The sequence below is a fragment of the Cibotium barometz genome, chromosome 23 (assembly GCF_041138505.1).
Source record: "Cibotium barometz isolate CiBa-2024 chromosome 23, ASM4113850v1, whole genome shotgun sequence".
In the NCBI taxonomy this organism is placed as follows: domain Eukaryota; kingdom Viridiplantae; phylum Streptophyta; class Polypodiopsida; order Cyatheales; family Cibotiaceae; genus Cibotium; species Cibotium barometz.
Window position 1 is genome coordinate 54,432,753 of NC_141068.1, and position 14,395 is coordinate 54,447,147.

General features: G+C 44.9%; 1 protein-coding gene across 5 annotated transcripts in view; it reads left to right on the forward strand.

Annotated features, from left to right (window-relative positions):
* LOC147626102 (RNA-binding protein involved in heterochromatin assembly dri1-like) overlaps positions 1–14,187 on the forward strand; it is a 48,371-nt gene extending 34,184 nt beyond the window's left edge. For 3 of the 5 annotated variants that reach the window (XR_015268784.1, XM_086817663.1, XM_086817665.1), the window contains one exon: positions 13,874–14,187. Coding sequence is in view for 1 of the 5 variants with exons in the window: in XM_086817665.1 (XP_086673791.1) it covers positions 13,874–13,889 (16 nt within the window). In the remaining 4 variants the exon portion in view is untranslated. The remainder of the gene's footprint in view (positions 1–13,873) is intronic. The other 2 variants (XR_015268785.1, XM_086817664.1) reach the window with 1 other exon arrangement.
* The last annotated feature ends 208 nt before the right edge of the window (positions 14,188–14,395 follow it).

Genomic DNA, 14,395 nt, shown 5'->3' on the forward strand with positions numbered 1-14,395 from the left:
GAGCTGGATTGAGGCCCACCCACCACGAATAGCTTGGGGACTTGCAGCATCTTGTAGACCTAGGATTTGTGGAGCCACATCCGGTAGCAGGAGGAGATTACCAACACACGGTACCAGCAAGAAAAGATATTGATCGTGGATATTTCTCTGTGGAGTCTATACACATTTAGGGTTCACTGTTTGGGCCCTTTCCTGCTGCATTTGTGACCCTATGGCTTTGATGAACAGTGAGCTTGCAGCCTTTGCAGATTAGTGTCTGGCCATAGTTAACCATTGCTTCACAAAACTATTCTTGCATCCGCTATGTTTAGCTACGTGCACGTTTCATTTTATTTCTCATTCTGGGGTTGTTTCAGGCATTCCTATCTAGATTGTATACACATTGGTTTCATATGCGGATTGGTCTCATATGCCATTTCAGTCTTCTGCAAACGTTAATCTCTCTCTCTCTCTCTCTCTCTCTCTCTCTCTCTCTCTCTCTCGGTTTTGGCCGAGGCGGGTATCGTCATTAGCTGATCACAACATATCTCACTCTACATAGGATCATTTGTTGATCATATGTACTGTCAGATGTTTTCATTTTACTTTTTCTTTCAGTTTTCCATGGCTGAGGATATCCATGGTACCATTGTATTACTTTTGGTCTCATAGACCCTTGGGGTCTTCCGTAGATGTTAATATAACTTTCTTTCTTTCTCTCTCAATGGTGTGAGCACCTTCGCACCCCTCCCCTCTGTTCGCGTTGCACGTTGGTGGCCGCCTTGCTCGTATCTGCTATTTGCACCCCTCCCCTCTGTTCAGCCTGCATGCTGGTCCCTTCTGTTGGCGTGCCCCCCCCCTGCGTGCTGGTCCCTGCTGTTTGCCCTGTGTGCGCACTCCTGTGCATGCCCTCTACTGTTCGCCCTCTGTGCGTGCCCTCTGCCTCCCTTATCGCACCCCCCAAGGCAGCAACTGTTTGGGGGGGGGGGGGTGGGGGGTGCGGGCGGGAATAGCCAAGATGAACCTATGCTTGCTGACACTTTGTTGTGGCGTGTGAACAAGTGGTAAGTATTACCATTTTGGCCCCTTTTAAAATGTTAGAAGCTAATGTATTCACACATTTAAAAAAGGGGCTGGACATTTTCTTTTGATGGTGCCCATAAGTGTTAATTATGTATTAAGGCTTTATAACCTTTAAAAAAAGGCTTTGCATGGAACTTTAGTATGATTCCCCACGTGGGTGGTGGCTGGCTTCTTTCGTTGTACCTTCTCCCCATCGCTTGTTGTACCTCAGCTGTACTTGCCTCCCACATGTACCCGTGTGCTGTACGGTGTAATCTGTACCACCTACTGCTGCACCTTGTACCCGTGTGCTGTATCTGCTGAACTCACCTGCAGCTGCTGCCCATGTGCTGAATCTGCTGCTGTATCTGTTGCAAGTACTGTACCTGCCCTGTACTTGGCTGATTGTACCCTATTGCAAGTACTGTACCTGCCTTGCACCTGCCCGCAAACTGCACGTGTACATGCTGTACCTGCTGCAAGTATTGTACTTGCCTTGTACTTGGTTGATTGTACCCTATTGCAAGTATTGTACTTGCCATGTACCTACTGTACTTGAATTATACGTGATGTACCTAAAGTGTACCTATTGTACTTGAATTGTACTTGCTGTACTAGATGGACCTGACTGCATGGCGATAGGAATTCATCTCCATTGATCCCTGCTACAAGATATACCAAGTGCCTTGTATTTCTTATTTGAGTAAAACTAATACTTTCTAAATTAAGTTCAAAGATTTCTTTAAGTTTTGTGCAGAGTAGGAACAAAGCATGTTTATGCTAACCATGCTCAGAAAGCTTTCCTAGTGTGGTTAGTTTTTTCCCTGAGTGGTAGTGCTAATCATGCCCTCAGAATTTCTGAGAGCTAGGGAATTTGGAAGCAAAGCTTATCTGGGAGAACTAGGCAATGTTCCCTCTGCGGTGTACCCCTTTATCTGTGTTAGTACGAGCGTGCTTGTTGGTGCACGGTCCCAGAAGACCAGTGAAAGGCAGGTGTGCACCCAGTGAAGATGGGAGTGTGTCTGTGACTTGGGACTTCTTCGACTGTCCAGCCTTCATCGACAAGTACCAATTGTTTGAGTTGTATTCACTCGATGTGAGGAGAAATCTTGCCTATTGTCCTGTGACACTTGTACATATAAATACTCCAAGAAATACGAATGTATTGAGGAGGGGAGGTCGGCCCTTTCTGGCCCCAGCGCTGGTGTCAAGTGTTATTGGTTATTTTCAGTTTTAATGTTGCTAATAATGTTCATTGTTGGTATTAGTTAAGTGCTCTAAAAATGTGTATTTTGTCTTCCGATTTGTAGGCCTCCTATAGGGAGCGGTTACAAAATCTGTATTTCTCTTTGTCAAGAGACGAAGAGTGGTAGCAAATCCTTGATAGGATTCACGCAAACCATTGAGAACCGTAGAGACAAGGGAGCTGTGAAGTATCACCTCATCAATATTGATTAACTGCCCTCGCAAATCCTTAACACGGGTGAGGAATCTATCCATAGAATCACCCTTAGTCATATGCTCCAAGTCAAGCTTTTTCCGGAGATAAGCTACACGAGCTTCATTGTGGATTTGATATAAAGAGGCAAGTATATCCCATGCACTTGTAGAAGAGGTACATGAATGGATATGAGGAATAACTTGCCGTTTACATGAGAGAGCAATCAAGGCATGAGCCTGTGCATCTTTAGCATCCCATCTGAGTTGTTCTTGTGTAGAAGGAACATGTGCAGGTGGTGCACTTTCAGTGGAACCAGAATCACTCGTTCCAACAGTGGATCCCCCTAACGTGCTAGTTGCAAATGTGGGACGAGTAAGCCTTAACTCAGCACCAGATACATATACCCACAAATTCTTTGCAACCAGTACATGCTTCATCATATATACCCACATGGGATAGTTAGTCCCATCAAGCTTGTCCTTGGCAGAAAGCATCCCAAATATATCATTATTAGCCATGTCTCAAAGATAACTGACAATCTGTCCCAAGCTCGCTGCACAATGCATTGTAAACCCTCAATGTCCATTGAAAGGCAAGCTTCTGTAATGCCCAATGATTCACTGATGACAAGGACCTTCAAATGTATTGTGATGACAGAGAGAGTGTAGGGATAGGAAAGTTATCTGAATAGAGGCTTGATGACCAAAACAGACCCCAAAGATGGGTATCACTGTTAGATATCATCCCCTACTTGTTGGCTTCCTATTTGGTGTCCTATTTTAGCCTCTAGGGTTGACCATGTTAGTCAGAGGGACTGGTCACCCCTCACATATATTTTATCCATATTTATTCTCCATTTTATGGTCTTGGGATTTTCCCCCGTCATGGAGATATTTATCACCAGTCGGTTGCCTTCATTTAGGGGTATATATAGCCGGCATGCCTCCCTCATATTTCACTGCTCAGCATTGCTTGCCTAGCTTGTCTAGTTGCAGTCCCTCACTTACTAGGTTCTCCCCTCTTGCTCGGGACATGTATTCCTTTTGGTGATGATATTGAGAGCAGGTTCTCACCTGTGTTTCCTCTCTCTCTCTCTCTCTCTCTCTCTCTCTCTCTCTCTCTCTCCCTCCCCTGTGTTTTCACTTTCCCTTCTTCCGTTGCACATTCTATCATGGTATCAGAGCGCCGGTGATTTTCAGCGTTGGATGCTCCCTCCTCTACCTCTTCATATCTGCGTTTTTCGGCCCATGGACAGATCTGCGTTTTTGTGTTCATGCGTTGAAGGCTGAAGCTTGCGTTTCTTCAAGGGTTGATTGATACCCATTCAGTGGGCTGCAGTTTCCTCTCTTCAGGGCATCAGTTTGCAGCTTCTTGGCAGCCTGACAAGGGTGTTTTTTTTGGACAGCATACCTGTCCTTCTTGGTGGCACCTTCCAGGGGTTCTTAGGCGTTTTTTTCAAGACTGGACAGCAACATAGCTGTCCCAAACAGGCTGCGTTTTTTGGCATGTTTGGACTTGCTTTCCCAGCCCTGATCTTGGATCTCTTGGGCTCCCTTTGGCCTATCCTTTATGGTTGTCTTGTGCCATCCCTCTTACCCCCTGATTGTTCTCTGTAGCAGTTCTTGATCTGAGGCTTCAGCGTTTCCATATTCAGCCCCTTATACCTCTGCGTTTTCAGATTTGCAGCCATGGTTGCTGCGTTTTTCTGAACCGATTTTGCTGGTAGCCCTCTCTACCTTCAGTTGGGCTTCATCTGTTGGACCCGAAGGTACCTTCTCTTGAGCGTTTTTTCTCATAGGAGGTGTGGACTCTGGGTGGCCTGAATTTTCAGGTTTGTAGCCCTTGTTTGGCTGCGTTTTCTTCTCCAGTGGACACATATCACTTGCAGAGGGGGTTTCTTGATTGGATTGTGGCTTTGGAGGTAGTTTGGTACTTGAGGAGGATTTTGAATTTCAGATTTCAGTCAATGTTTTGCTGATTTTGGAGCATCTATACATGTGTTTTATTCCTGGCCTACACGGTTTCCCGGTTTCTACATGTTCCTTGCCTTCTGTTGGCGGTAGAGTGCTATTTTTGTTGTATAGCAGTGTTTTGGTTGCGTTTTGCTTCCCACAGGAGTTTTCTACACTCAGAGGGGGCCTTTCTCCAGCTACTTCACTTGAGGATCAGTTTCAGGAGCTGTGTTGTATATGTGGAGACTTTCTTCTTTGACAGGAGTTTACAGTTATTTGGAGGAGAGCAGTGATCTTTTCAGAGATCCTGAGCAGAGTTTATTTTGTCCGAGCTTGTGTTCTTTGTAGTATTTGCAGAACAAGGAGAGTGTTTTGCCCTTTTGCGGTGTGATCCTTTCACATGGATCCTTTATTTGTTGCTGATTCTTGGGATCTGGTTCTACTTCTGAACAGTCTTCTGCTATCTGTGATGCTTTTGAGGACTTTGTTACCACCTCTGCAGTTTATATTCCTGCTTCCCTTCCTCACTATGACTCTTCATCTCTTTGTGATGCTTCTGAGGATGCCTCTCCCCTTGCCAGTTCTGCTGGCTTGTTGTTTTGGAGGATGGTTTTTTGGACCTAGTGGGATGCTTTGGATCTCTGGTTGCTAACTGTGCCTGGGGCACTGTGGTACTTTCAAAGTTTTTTGGATTTGGATCAGAATCAGGTTGGACTTATATCAGTCGACGATATCTTTTTTCAGAGGGGGATGTGGAGTCCTTTCATCTTGCGATGCCCACCTCAGTGGTGTGTACTTATGTACAGCATTGGGCAACTCATGTTATGGAGTTTGAGCAGATGGATCCCATCTTTTCTAGAGAGTCTTTACATCTTGCGATGCCGACCTTTTCAAAGGATGCTTCTATACAGCATTTGGTTACTCTTGGTACAGAGTTGGAGCAGATTGACTCTATTTTTTAGGGTTCCAGTGAGGAGCAGTTTGCTTCTCTCAGGATTGATTATCTACAGGATCTGATCTTGGTTGGTTATGAGGTTTTTCATACCTTCTCCAGGCTGGATACACGACATTCGACTTCGAGGAGTGTTCTTACACTTGGGTTTGGAACCATTATTTGGAGCAGCACATCGCAGCCTATATGGTTGTTTTCTTCCAGAGGAGCGGTGTACCTGGCAGCTTGTTATGTTGCTTTTGTAGCTGAGTTGCTGAGGAGATTGCTTGTGGAGCTTTCTTGGTACCCGTTTGTGCAGTCTTTTATCTTTGATTGAGGACGGCGTCTCTGGCTTCTTGGAGTTTGCTCAGCATCCGGTGCTGAGAGGGGATGTTAGATATCATCCCCTACTTGTTGGCTTCCTATTTGCTGTTCTATTTTAGCCTCTAGGGCTGACCATGTTAGTCAGAGGGGCTGGTCACCCCTCACATATATTTTACCTATATTTATTCTCCATTTTATGGTCTTGGGATTTTCCCCAGTAGTGGAGATATTTATCACCAGTCGGTTGCCTTCATTTAGGGGTATATATAGCCGGCATGCCTCCCTCATATTTCACTGCTCAGCATTGCTTGCCTAGCTTGTGTAGCTACAGTCCCTCACTTACGAGGGTCTCCCCTCTTGCTCGGGACATGTATTCCTTTTGGTGATGATATTGAGAGCAGGTTCTCACCTGTGTTTCCTCGCCATCTCTCTCTCTCTCTCTCTCTCTCTCTCTCTCTCTCTCTCTCTCGCTCTTCTGTGTTTTCACTTTTCCTTCTTTCGCTGCACATTCTATCAATCACAATTTTGTATTTCAATGCCCAATGTTGTATTTCAATGCTGAGTGCATTGTGAGAGAGCATGAGGAATGCCGGACTCAACTTAGGGCTCCATTCAGCTCTGTTTTTTGAGAAGCTGAAAAGTTACAGGATTCAATGGCTTGAACGGGCTTCGATTTAGGTGTGCTTCGGCTTGGGAGGCTCGGCAAAGGACGAGGAATACAAATGTACAAAAAAATTTGAAAATTTTTGGTTTGGAAATTTGGCTATGCAATGGTGGTGGTGATGGGCGGAACAAGCGGCTTAGTCGCAGCGGAGTTGCCGCTGGCAGAAATCCTCGAATCAAAAGTTGATTTAGGGGCTTGCTAATTAGAGGCTGAGCGTAAGCAGGGGTGGCAACGGCTTTTTTTGGTGGCGACTGCTGAAGATCTAGCCTAGTAGTAGCAAGGCGACCACAACTAAGCAGGGCGACCAGCGGGAAGCTGTTGGGGCAGGTAGCAGGCAGGAAACTGATTGACGTCAGCACATGTGCAGCATGCTTTGCTACCAATGTTGGCTAATGTGTGGGAGCTTTGCAAGAGAACACTCACAGAGAGACACATTGAGCTCAGAGAAAAAACGTGAGAGTGAGACGTGTTGGAAAATGTACTTGATGATATGCAATGAAAGTACAAAGTACTAAATACGTTAAGGCTCAAGGCCCAACAGACAAGGGTGTGTTCCCACGGGGAAAAAACCTCTGCCTAGCCAGAGTAAAAAGTGCTCGTGGGTAGAGGTGTTCACACCAAGACTTCCCGGAGGCCAAATGGCTAATACAGATGACCCGAGGAAAAGGATAATCTCCTCCATAATACTTTATCTCAAAGGGTAAAGGATATGTTTAATTTTTACCTTGCTGCACATGTGTTGACTGTTGCAGAGGCCGGTGGAGCAAAGGAGCACGACACAGAGGTCTCAACGTATATAACACGAATTTAATGCTCCTTGTATTGCTTAAACATGAAGGTTTGAAACCTTACAAGACTACAAGTTTTGAAACCTTAGAGTAATGAAGTTTGAGCTATGGTTGGCAAGAGAAAACGCAACTAGGATGGCGAGGCTGGAAGGTGGAGCGGCCGTTTGAGAATACTAGGCAGAAGAGAGGAGGTCAGTGGCGCTGCAGGGAAGTGCGCTAGCGTTGGTGGCCTGCTGGGCACTAGCGCCGCCAACTGCAGCCGGTGGAAGGGGTGGTGGAGTTCGCAGAGAAAAAATCACGGATCAATTATATTGTCATCATCATCAAGGTGCTGTAGACGTGGTAATTGCCTAACAAAAACACGCAGCCCCAAATGGATTGACCTCATGCAGGAGTTTGACTTTGAGTTTCATTACCATAAGGGAGCAACCAATCGGGTTGCTGATGCACTTAGTAGGATTCTGGAGGTCAATGCCCTCTCTTTTGTTGAGATAACGAGTGATCTCGCAAAGGGCATTGCCAATATGATTTCCATTTTAATCGAATTTGGAAATTGGTCTAGGTCGGTTGCAGCCCGCGAGACACTCCAATGAGTTGTTGAGAGGACGATATTGGAAAGGTGTTCTATTTAAGGTGGATTATTGTTCAAGGATGGCAAAGGTTTGTATGCCCAATGATCTGGACGTCCAAGCTTTGATATTGCATGAGTGCCATGATGCAACTAGTGCGGGGCACTTGGGCATATATGGAACCTTGGCCTTGGTTAGCCGGCATTTCTATTGGTCGCACATAAAATCCTTTGTTGAGGGTTGTGTGAAGGTGTCACGTGCACACCATTCAGGTGTACAGTGACATGGCATCATATTAGCATCATAGACATCATCAGGATTTTATCAGGCATTTAAATGAATGTTTTCAGCATGTACCACATGGTATGAGTTGGATTCAGCATGGTAGCATCACATTAGCCATGTAGACCAGCATTCAGGGCTTGTGGAGGCAGCCGACAGCCTGTTTACATCAGCCGACAGCATATGTACATCAGCCGACCAGCGTTTGTGCACTTTTATGTCAGTCGTGGGCTTTGTGCATCTGGCCGACTGCAGCCAGGCTGGCCGACCAGCAGCCCTCACTCATATAAATAGAGGCGTAGCAGTATGTAGTGGATATCTCATCTGGCTCATCATGCGTTTTCAGCCTCTTATCTCAGCATATAGGTCAGCGCATATCAGTTCAGAAGCATTCAGCCCAGTGTTCTCCAACGCATCTCCTCCAGGAAGCTTTGGGAGCAGCATATCCAGCCAACGCATCAGCATTCAGCAACCAGTCCATCATATTCAGCATACAGTCCATCATCTTCAGCAAACGCATCCATCTCCTCAGCGTTTCCTTCCCAGGTAACAGGAGTACATCTGCGTTTCAGCATCCCATCAGCATAGCATCTGTTCCAAAGCATCCCTTCAGCGTTTCCTTCCCGGGAGACAAGGGAAAGATAGTGGACAGCAGTTCATTCATCATATCAGAATATTCAGCATATAGGCAGCATATTCAGCAGTATAGATCCATTTGGATCTCATTGTAACCGTATTCATCATCTAATATAGCTGCATTGCATTGACACATATTTGTCTATCTCTTAAACATCATCAAGTGCAGTTCAGTTAGACTAAGGTTGTGATTACTACGGTCTTAACCTCTCTCATGTCACATTGGTATCAGAGCGTTACAGGGTAACCAGCCTTAGAGCATGTTTATTTCATCAGCCATTCAGTGAGACATCATTTTTATCGCTTCCGCACAGTTAAACCCAGTTCTCAAAATTTTGCAAGCCACCCTTAGGGATTTTCCCTTAGGTCTGCATCAGTAACCCATCCATCTGCATTCTTGCACAGCATATAGGGTTGCACATGGCTTGCATAGCAAACATCTTAGCACTCATCTTAGCAGTCCATCTTGCATCTGCAAGGCATACATGTTGCCCATGGACTCTCGGGGGAAGAATGACATCCATCATCAAAGGAGGACATAAGTTTTGGACTTCAACTGGCAGCAGCAGGGGGTTTCTCTTCCACAGAAGATGGAAGTTTGCTCCAACATCGCCTCAGGAGGTTCAGAGCTTCAGGTACGACGGAGATGGTAGGTGAAAGGTTTCCACAAGCAGGTCAGCGGTGCCTCAGGTATTTCCAAGCAGTTTTAGCAGCATTTGCCATTCAGTTCCCGCAGTACATGGAGTCTTGGCTCAAAGGATTTCACTCCTGCAGACGGCCTCAGTCTCGGCAGCAGAAGACAAAAGGGGGCAGTGGTTCGGAGGAGAAGGATCACAGAGGAGTCGAAGGTTGCCAGGTATACCACCCAGCAACAGTTTAGCAGCGGGGAATGTCACGTGCACACCATTCAGGTGTACAGTGACATGGCATCATATTAGCATCATAGACATCATCAGGATTTTATCAGGCATTATTCAGGCATTTAAATGAATGTTTTCAGCATGTACCACATGGTATGAGTTGGATTCAGCATGGTAGCATCACATTAGCCATGTAGACCAGCATTCAGGGCTTGTGGAGGCAGCCGACAGCCTGTTTACATCAGCCGACAGCATATGTACATCAGCCGACCAGCGTTTGTGCACTTTTATGTCAGTCGTGGGCTTTGTGCATCTGGCCGACTGCAGCCAGGCTGGCCGACCAGCAGCCCTCACTCATATAAATAGAGGCGCAGCAGTATGTAGTGGATATCTCATCTGGCTCATCATGCATTTTCAGCCTCTTATCTCAGCATATAGGTCAGCGCATATCAGTTCAGAAGCATTCAGCCCAGTGTTCTCCAACGCATCTCCTCCAGGAAGCTTTGGGAGCAGCATATCCAGCCAACGCATCAGCATTCAACAACCAGTCCATCATATTCAGCATACAGTCCATCATCTTCAGCAAACGCATCCATCTCCTCAGCATTTCCTTCCCAGGTAACAGGAGTACATCTGCGTTTCAGCATCCCATCAGCATAGCATCTGTTCCAAAGCATCCCTTCAGCGTTTCCTTCCCGGGAGACAAGGGAAAGATAGTGAACAGCAGTTCATTCATCATATCAGAATATTCAGCATATAGGCAGCATATTCAGCAGTATAGATCCATTTGGATCTCATTGTAACCGCATTCATCATCTAATATAGCTGCATTGCATTGACACATATTTGTCTATCTCTTAAACATCATTAAGTGCAGTTCAGTTAGACTAAGGTTGTGATTACTACGGTCTTAACCTCTCACATGTCACAAAAGGTGTACCCAGTACGAGCTTAATAAAGCTGAAAGGCTTAGGATTGGAGGGTTATTGCATACTTGGCAAATTGGTGAGAACAAGTGACAAAGTGTCTCGATGGAGGGACCATGATTCAATTTAAGTCGTTCTTGACCGATTTACGAAGATGACTAGATTTATCCCCACCAAGTTGTTGTTAAAGAGTCACAAGTTGGCTCAACTCTTTGTGGAGAAATTGTATAAGTTCAAAGGACTTCTTGAGGAGATTGTGAGTCATCGAGGTCCCAAATTCATTGCACATTTCTAGCAATCAGTGTTTTCCAAATTGAAAACACGCTTGCATGTCATCTTAGGATCACCCTGAGTTGGATGGTTAGACTATGGAGTATATGTTGAGGGCATATGTCTCCAAGAGACAATCTAGGTGGGAAAGGTATCTTCCAAAGATTCAGTTTGCTTATAACATTAGTAAGCATGTGGCTAGTGGTTTTAGCCCATTTATGCTAATGTACGGTTATTAGCCGAAGTCACCCATTGGCGTAGGATTATGCTAACCAGCAATGGATCCCGAGAGTTTTACAAGAGGGCATGTGGGTGTATCTTGAAGTTCGAAAGGACTCTAAGACGATGATATGAGGACATGCAAACATTACAAGTTATCTTCTGGATGTTGCAGTCTTTCTAGATCAAAAGAAGATTAGTGATGTGGCTTACCGAATAGTACTACCTCTTGGGATCAAGATTCACCTTGTATTTCACATTAGTCATTTGAAAGAACGTCTGGGTGAAGGTGATGAGGTTGTATCAGTGGAGGAGATCCCTAACCTCGAGGACATGACTAGGTATATTCCTATGGAACCTGAGTTGGTTTTGGATCAACTTACTAGACGGTCTCGGCATACCATCTATTTAGAGTCCTTTATCAAATGTAAAGGACAGTCTAAGGTTGAGGCTACATGGGAAGTGCGTATTTTGAAGAGTCGCTTCCTCGGATTCATTGGTGAGGACGTCAATGGTTCTTAAGGAGGGAAGTATGTTATGTCCCAAGGATCAAGGCTAAGACCTTCAGGTTAGGTTAACCATAGCCTAGGGGATAGGCATCTTACGTGGGGGACCGGGGGGTTACTAGCTTTTATGAGACATGTGCTATATTTGGCTCTTAGTTTTTAGGAGGCGTACATAAGTGACTTTATGAGTTATTTTGGGGGTAAAGCTCCTCAGACTTGGACTTAAGGAGTTGAAACTACTCTGTGCTTACATTTGATTGCACGTGGAGCCATTTTCTGATGCTACTATCCCTCTATGTGCGGGGGTCAGTCTGAATGGCTCTATGGTTGGTCGGTGAGCTAGCTGCCCGAGTTTGTGTGTGTTTTTCATTTTGTTTATACTTAATCGCAGGGTCTGTTAGCTTAGTGGTTTGACACTTGGCTAATTGCATCCACATGAAGCGGGCCTCTTCATCTCGTCTGACCACGTGGACATCATGTGTAGTAATTATACTTAGGATACCTTTTTAATGAGCCAAGAGTGTGTCGTGATCCCTAGTCTAGGTCATTAGGGTTGAGTCATGTTGTGCTTGTGGCACAAGTCATAAAATCCTGTTGATTAGTGTTTCCTTTCATCAAATCTATTCATAAACCTTAGTTTCTTTCTATAATTGCTTAGTTTCTTAGGAATCTTGGTAGTTTAGAGGATATTGAACAGTACTGTGCAGATGTCGATGCAGTTTTCATCAAGGAGCATGCAGATTGAATATTTTATGTAGATTTCAGTGTAGCAGATATATGTGCAGATGGCAGTTTTGTTGAGGATTTCACACAAATTACTGTTCAGCTGATAGTTTAATTGTAGATTTATACAAAGCTTACTGTGCAGAGCTAAGTTTCAAGAATCTTGGTGCAGATTTTCAAAGTTTGCAAAGATAATTGTGCAGAATCAGATCTTGGTGCATTTGGGACATCAAGAAAGTGTGCAAAGATTGAAGTTCTTCTGCAAATCAACTACAACAAAGGGATTTAGGATGCATGTACACATGGGGGATGGGCCTAGGCACATGGGGCTTAGGAACATTTACACATGTGGTTGTTAGTACATGTGGGCCTCGGGATTATAAAAGGCAATAGCCCTAGGACTGTTGTACCCTTTTTGATATCTTGTTGATCATTTGATACGAGACATCTTGTCTTCTTGGAGTACATGGTATTTCCATCCCTGGGCTTTCATGGGAGTTGGCCTATGACCTTTCATGTGTAGTTTAACACATGGCTTGCCTATGACCTTTCATGTGGGGTTAACACATGGCTTCTCATGGATATGGCTTAGATCCATTTCCCATATCTCAGCTTGGTTATGATCCCTTCATTGCATTGGTATCAGAGCCATGGATTACCTTCATTGCATAATGTAATGGAGTGAGATGTAATGATTGTACATGCCTACTTGTAGAAGCCTTTTGGACACTTATTAGACCTATGGTGGGGTGTCTGGGACAGCCAAGTCATTGTCCAAGTCCCCGGCAGACATGTCAAGGCATGTGTGAAAGCCATATTGTCCTATGGTCACTAGCAATGGGTATTTTGGGGTTATGGTGTTGTGGGCACCCAAGTGTGAAGGACGTAAAAGGGGCCATGGGTTTTGTCCAGACAAGGATGGTCTATGTTGGCCAAAAGTGGGTGCCTATCCTCAGGAGGGGGACGGAAGGGGAGGGCGTGGGAAGGAGAATGCACTAACCTCTCAGCCAAGGGCAAGGAGAGCTAAATGCATCACGTAAGGAGGGCGACCATGCCCAGCAGTAAGGGGCAGCCATTTGGAGATCAACACGTGTCCAGGGTGGCAAGAAGAGCATAAACGCAGCCAGCAACCAGCCGGCTGTATTCCACAACAGGCGTCCTGTAGAGCTAGCTGTAAACACACCCTCCAGAGGCGGCCATGTCAGTAGCAACAGGGTGGCCTGTTTGGGACAGCAAAGGGACCTTCTGGGGCGGCCCAAAACAGCCCACAATCAGGTCCAGTTCAGTCCTGTCCTGTGGACAGACAGCAAGTCTTTTTGTACTTCATCACCTTTGCAATACAATCAAGCAAATACACCGACCAGCTGTGGGGGCCCTTGAGAGGGTTAGTCGGGACACAATCTGGTGTTCTTGTATACTTGTCTCAAACCTTCTCTCATCTCAGTTTTCAGCAGTGTTCTTGTGTAAATGAATTTTCTTTCATATGTTATATTATTACGAGGGATGGGGGATATAGGCTTGGCTCTGTTGTTCTGTAAAAGCTTGGGTATTTTGGTGGTTGCCTATCAGTTCTGTATGAACATTGGAGATTTGAAGATGCATATGCATGGAAGTAAAGCATGAAGACGTATGTGCTTTGTCTCTCGAGTGACACTGATTAGTTGCATTTTACATACTGTGTAGTAAAAGCATCCTCTAGGTTTAAATTACATTGTGATGTGATGATGCTATGTTTTTGCAGGCATTACTACTGTTGATGGTCAAAAGATGGTGGGAATTGTGGAGTATACTAATGTCTGTTTTACTTTGATTGGAAGGTCAGCTTCTCCCGTTTCTTGGGATTGGATACAAACATGTTTCTGGGCAGTTAACTTGGAAAGAAAAGCAAAAAGCAGTAAAAAAAAGTGATACATTAGAATACGATATGCAGTTTTCTAGGACTTTTTTTTCTTTTGAGTAAAGTAAGCTGAGGATTTGGAGAAGAAGAGTGGATTGGCTTATGCTTGTATGCAGAGATTATAAAAAAATCTATGATAATTATTTGGGCTTTGAATATGTCTTTGCTTGTGTAGGTTTAAAAAGCTTATACTTGTCAGCTTAGCTCAGCTGTTTTAGGGAACGTGGGAAGTTTTGGAAGTGATGTGAGTACTGCTGCTGGTGCACTATTTTGGTTGAATTTTGTGTGTTTTTGTTAATAGTGTGGGCAATGGTAAATCCAAAGCCCTATATTGAAGCAGATGCATCCTTAATCCCTTCACCAACC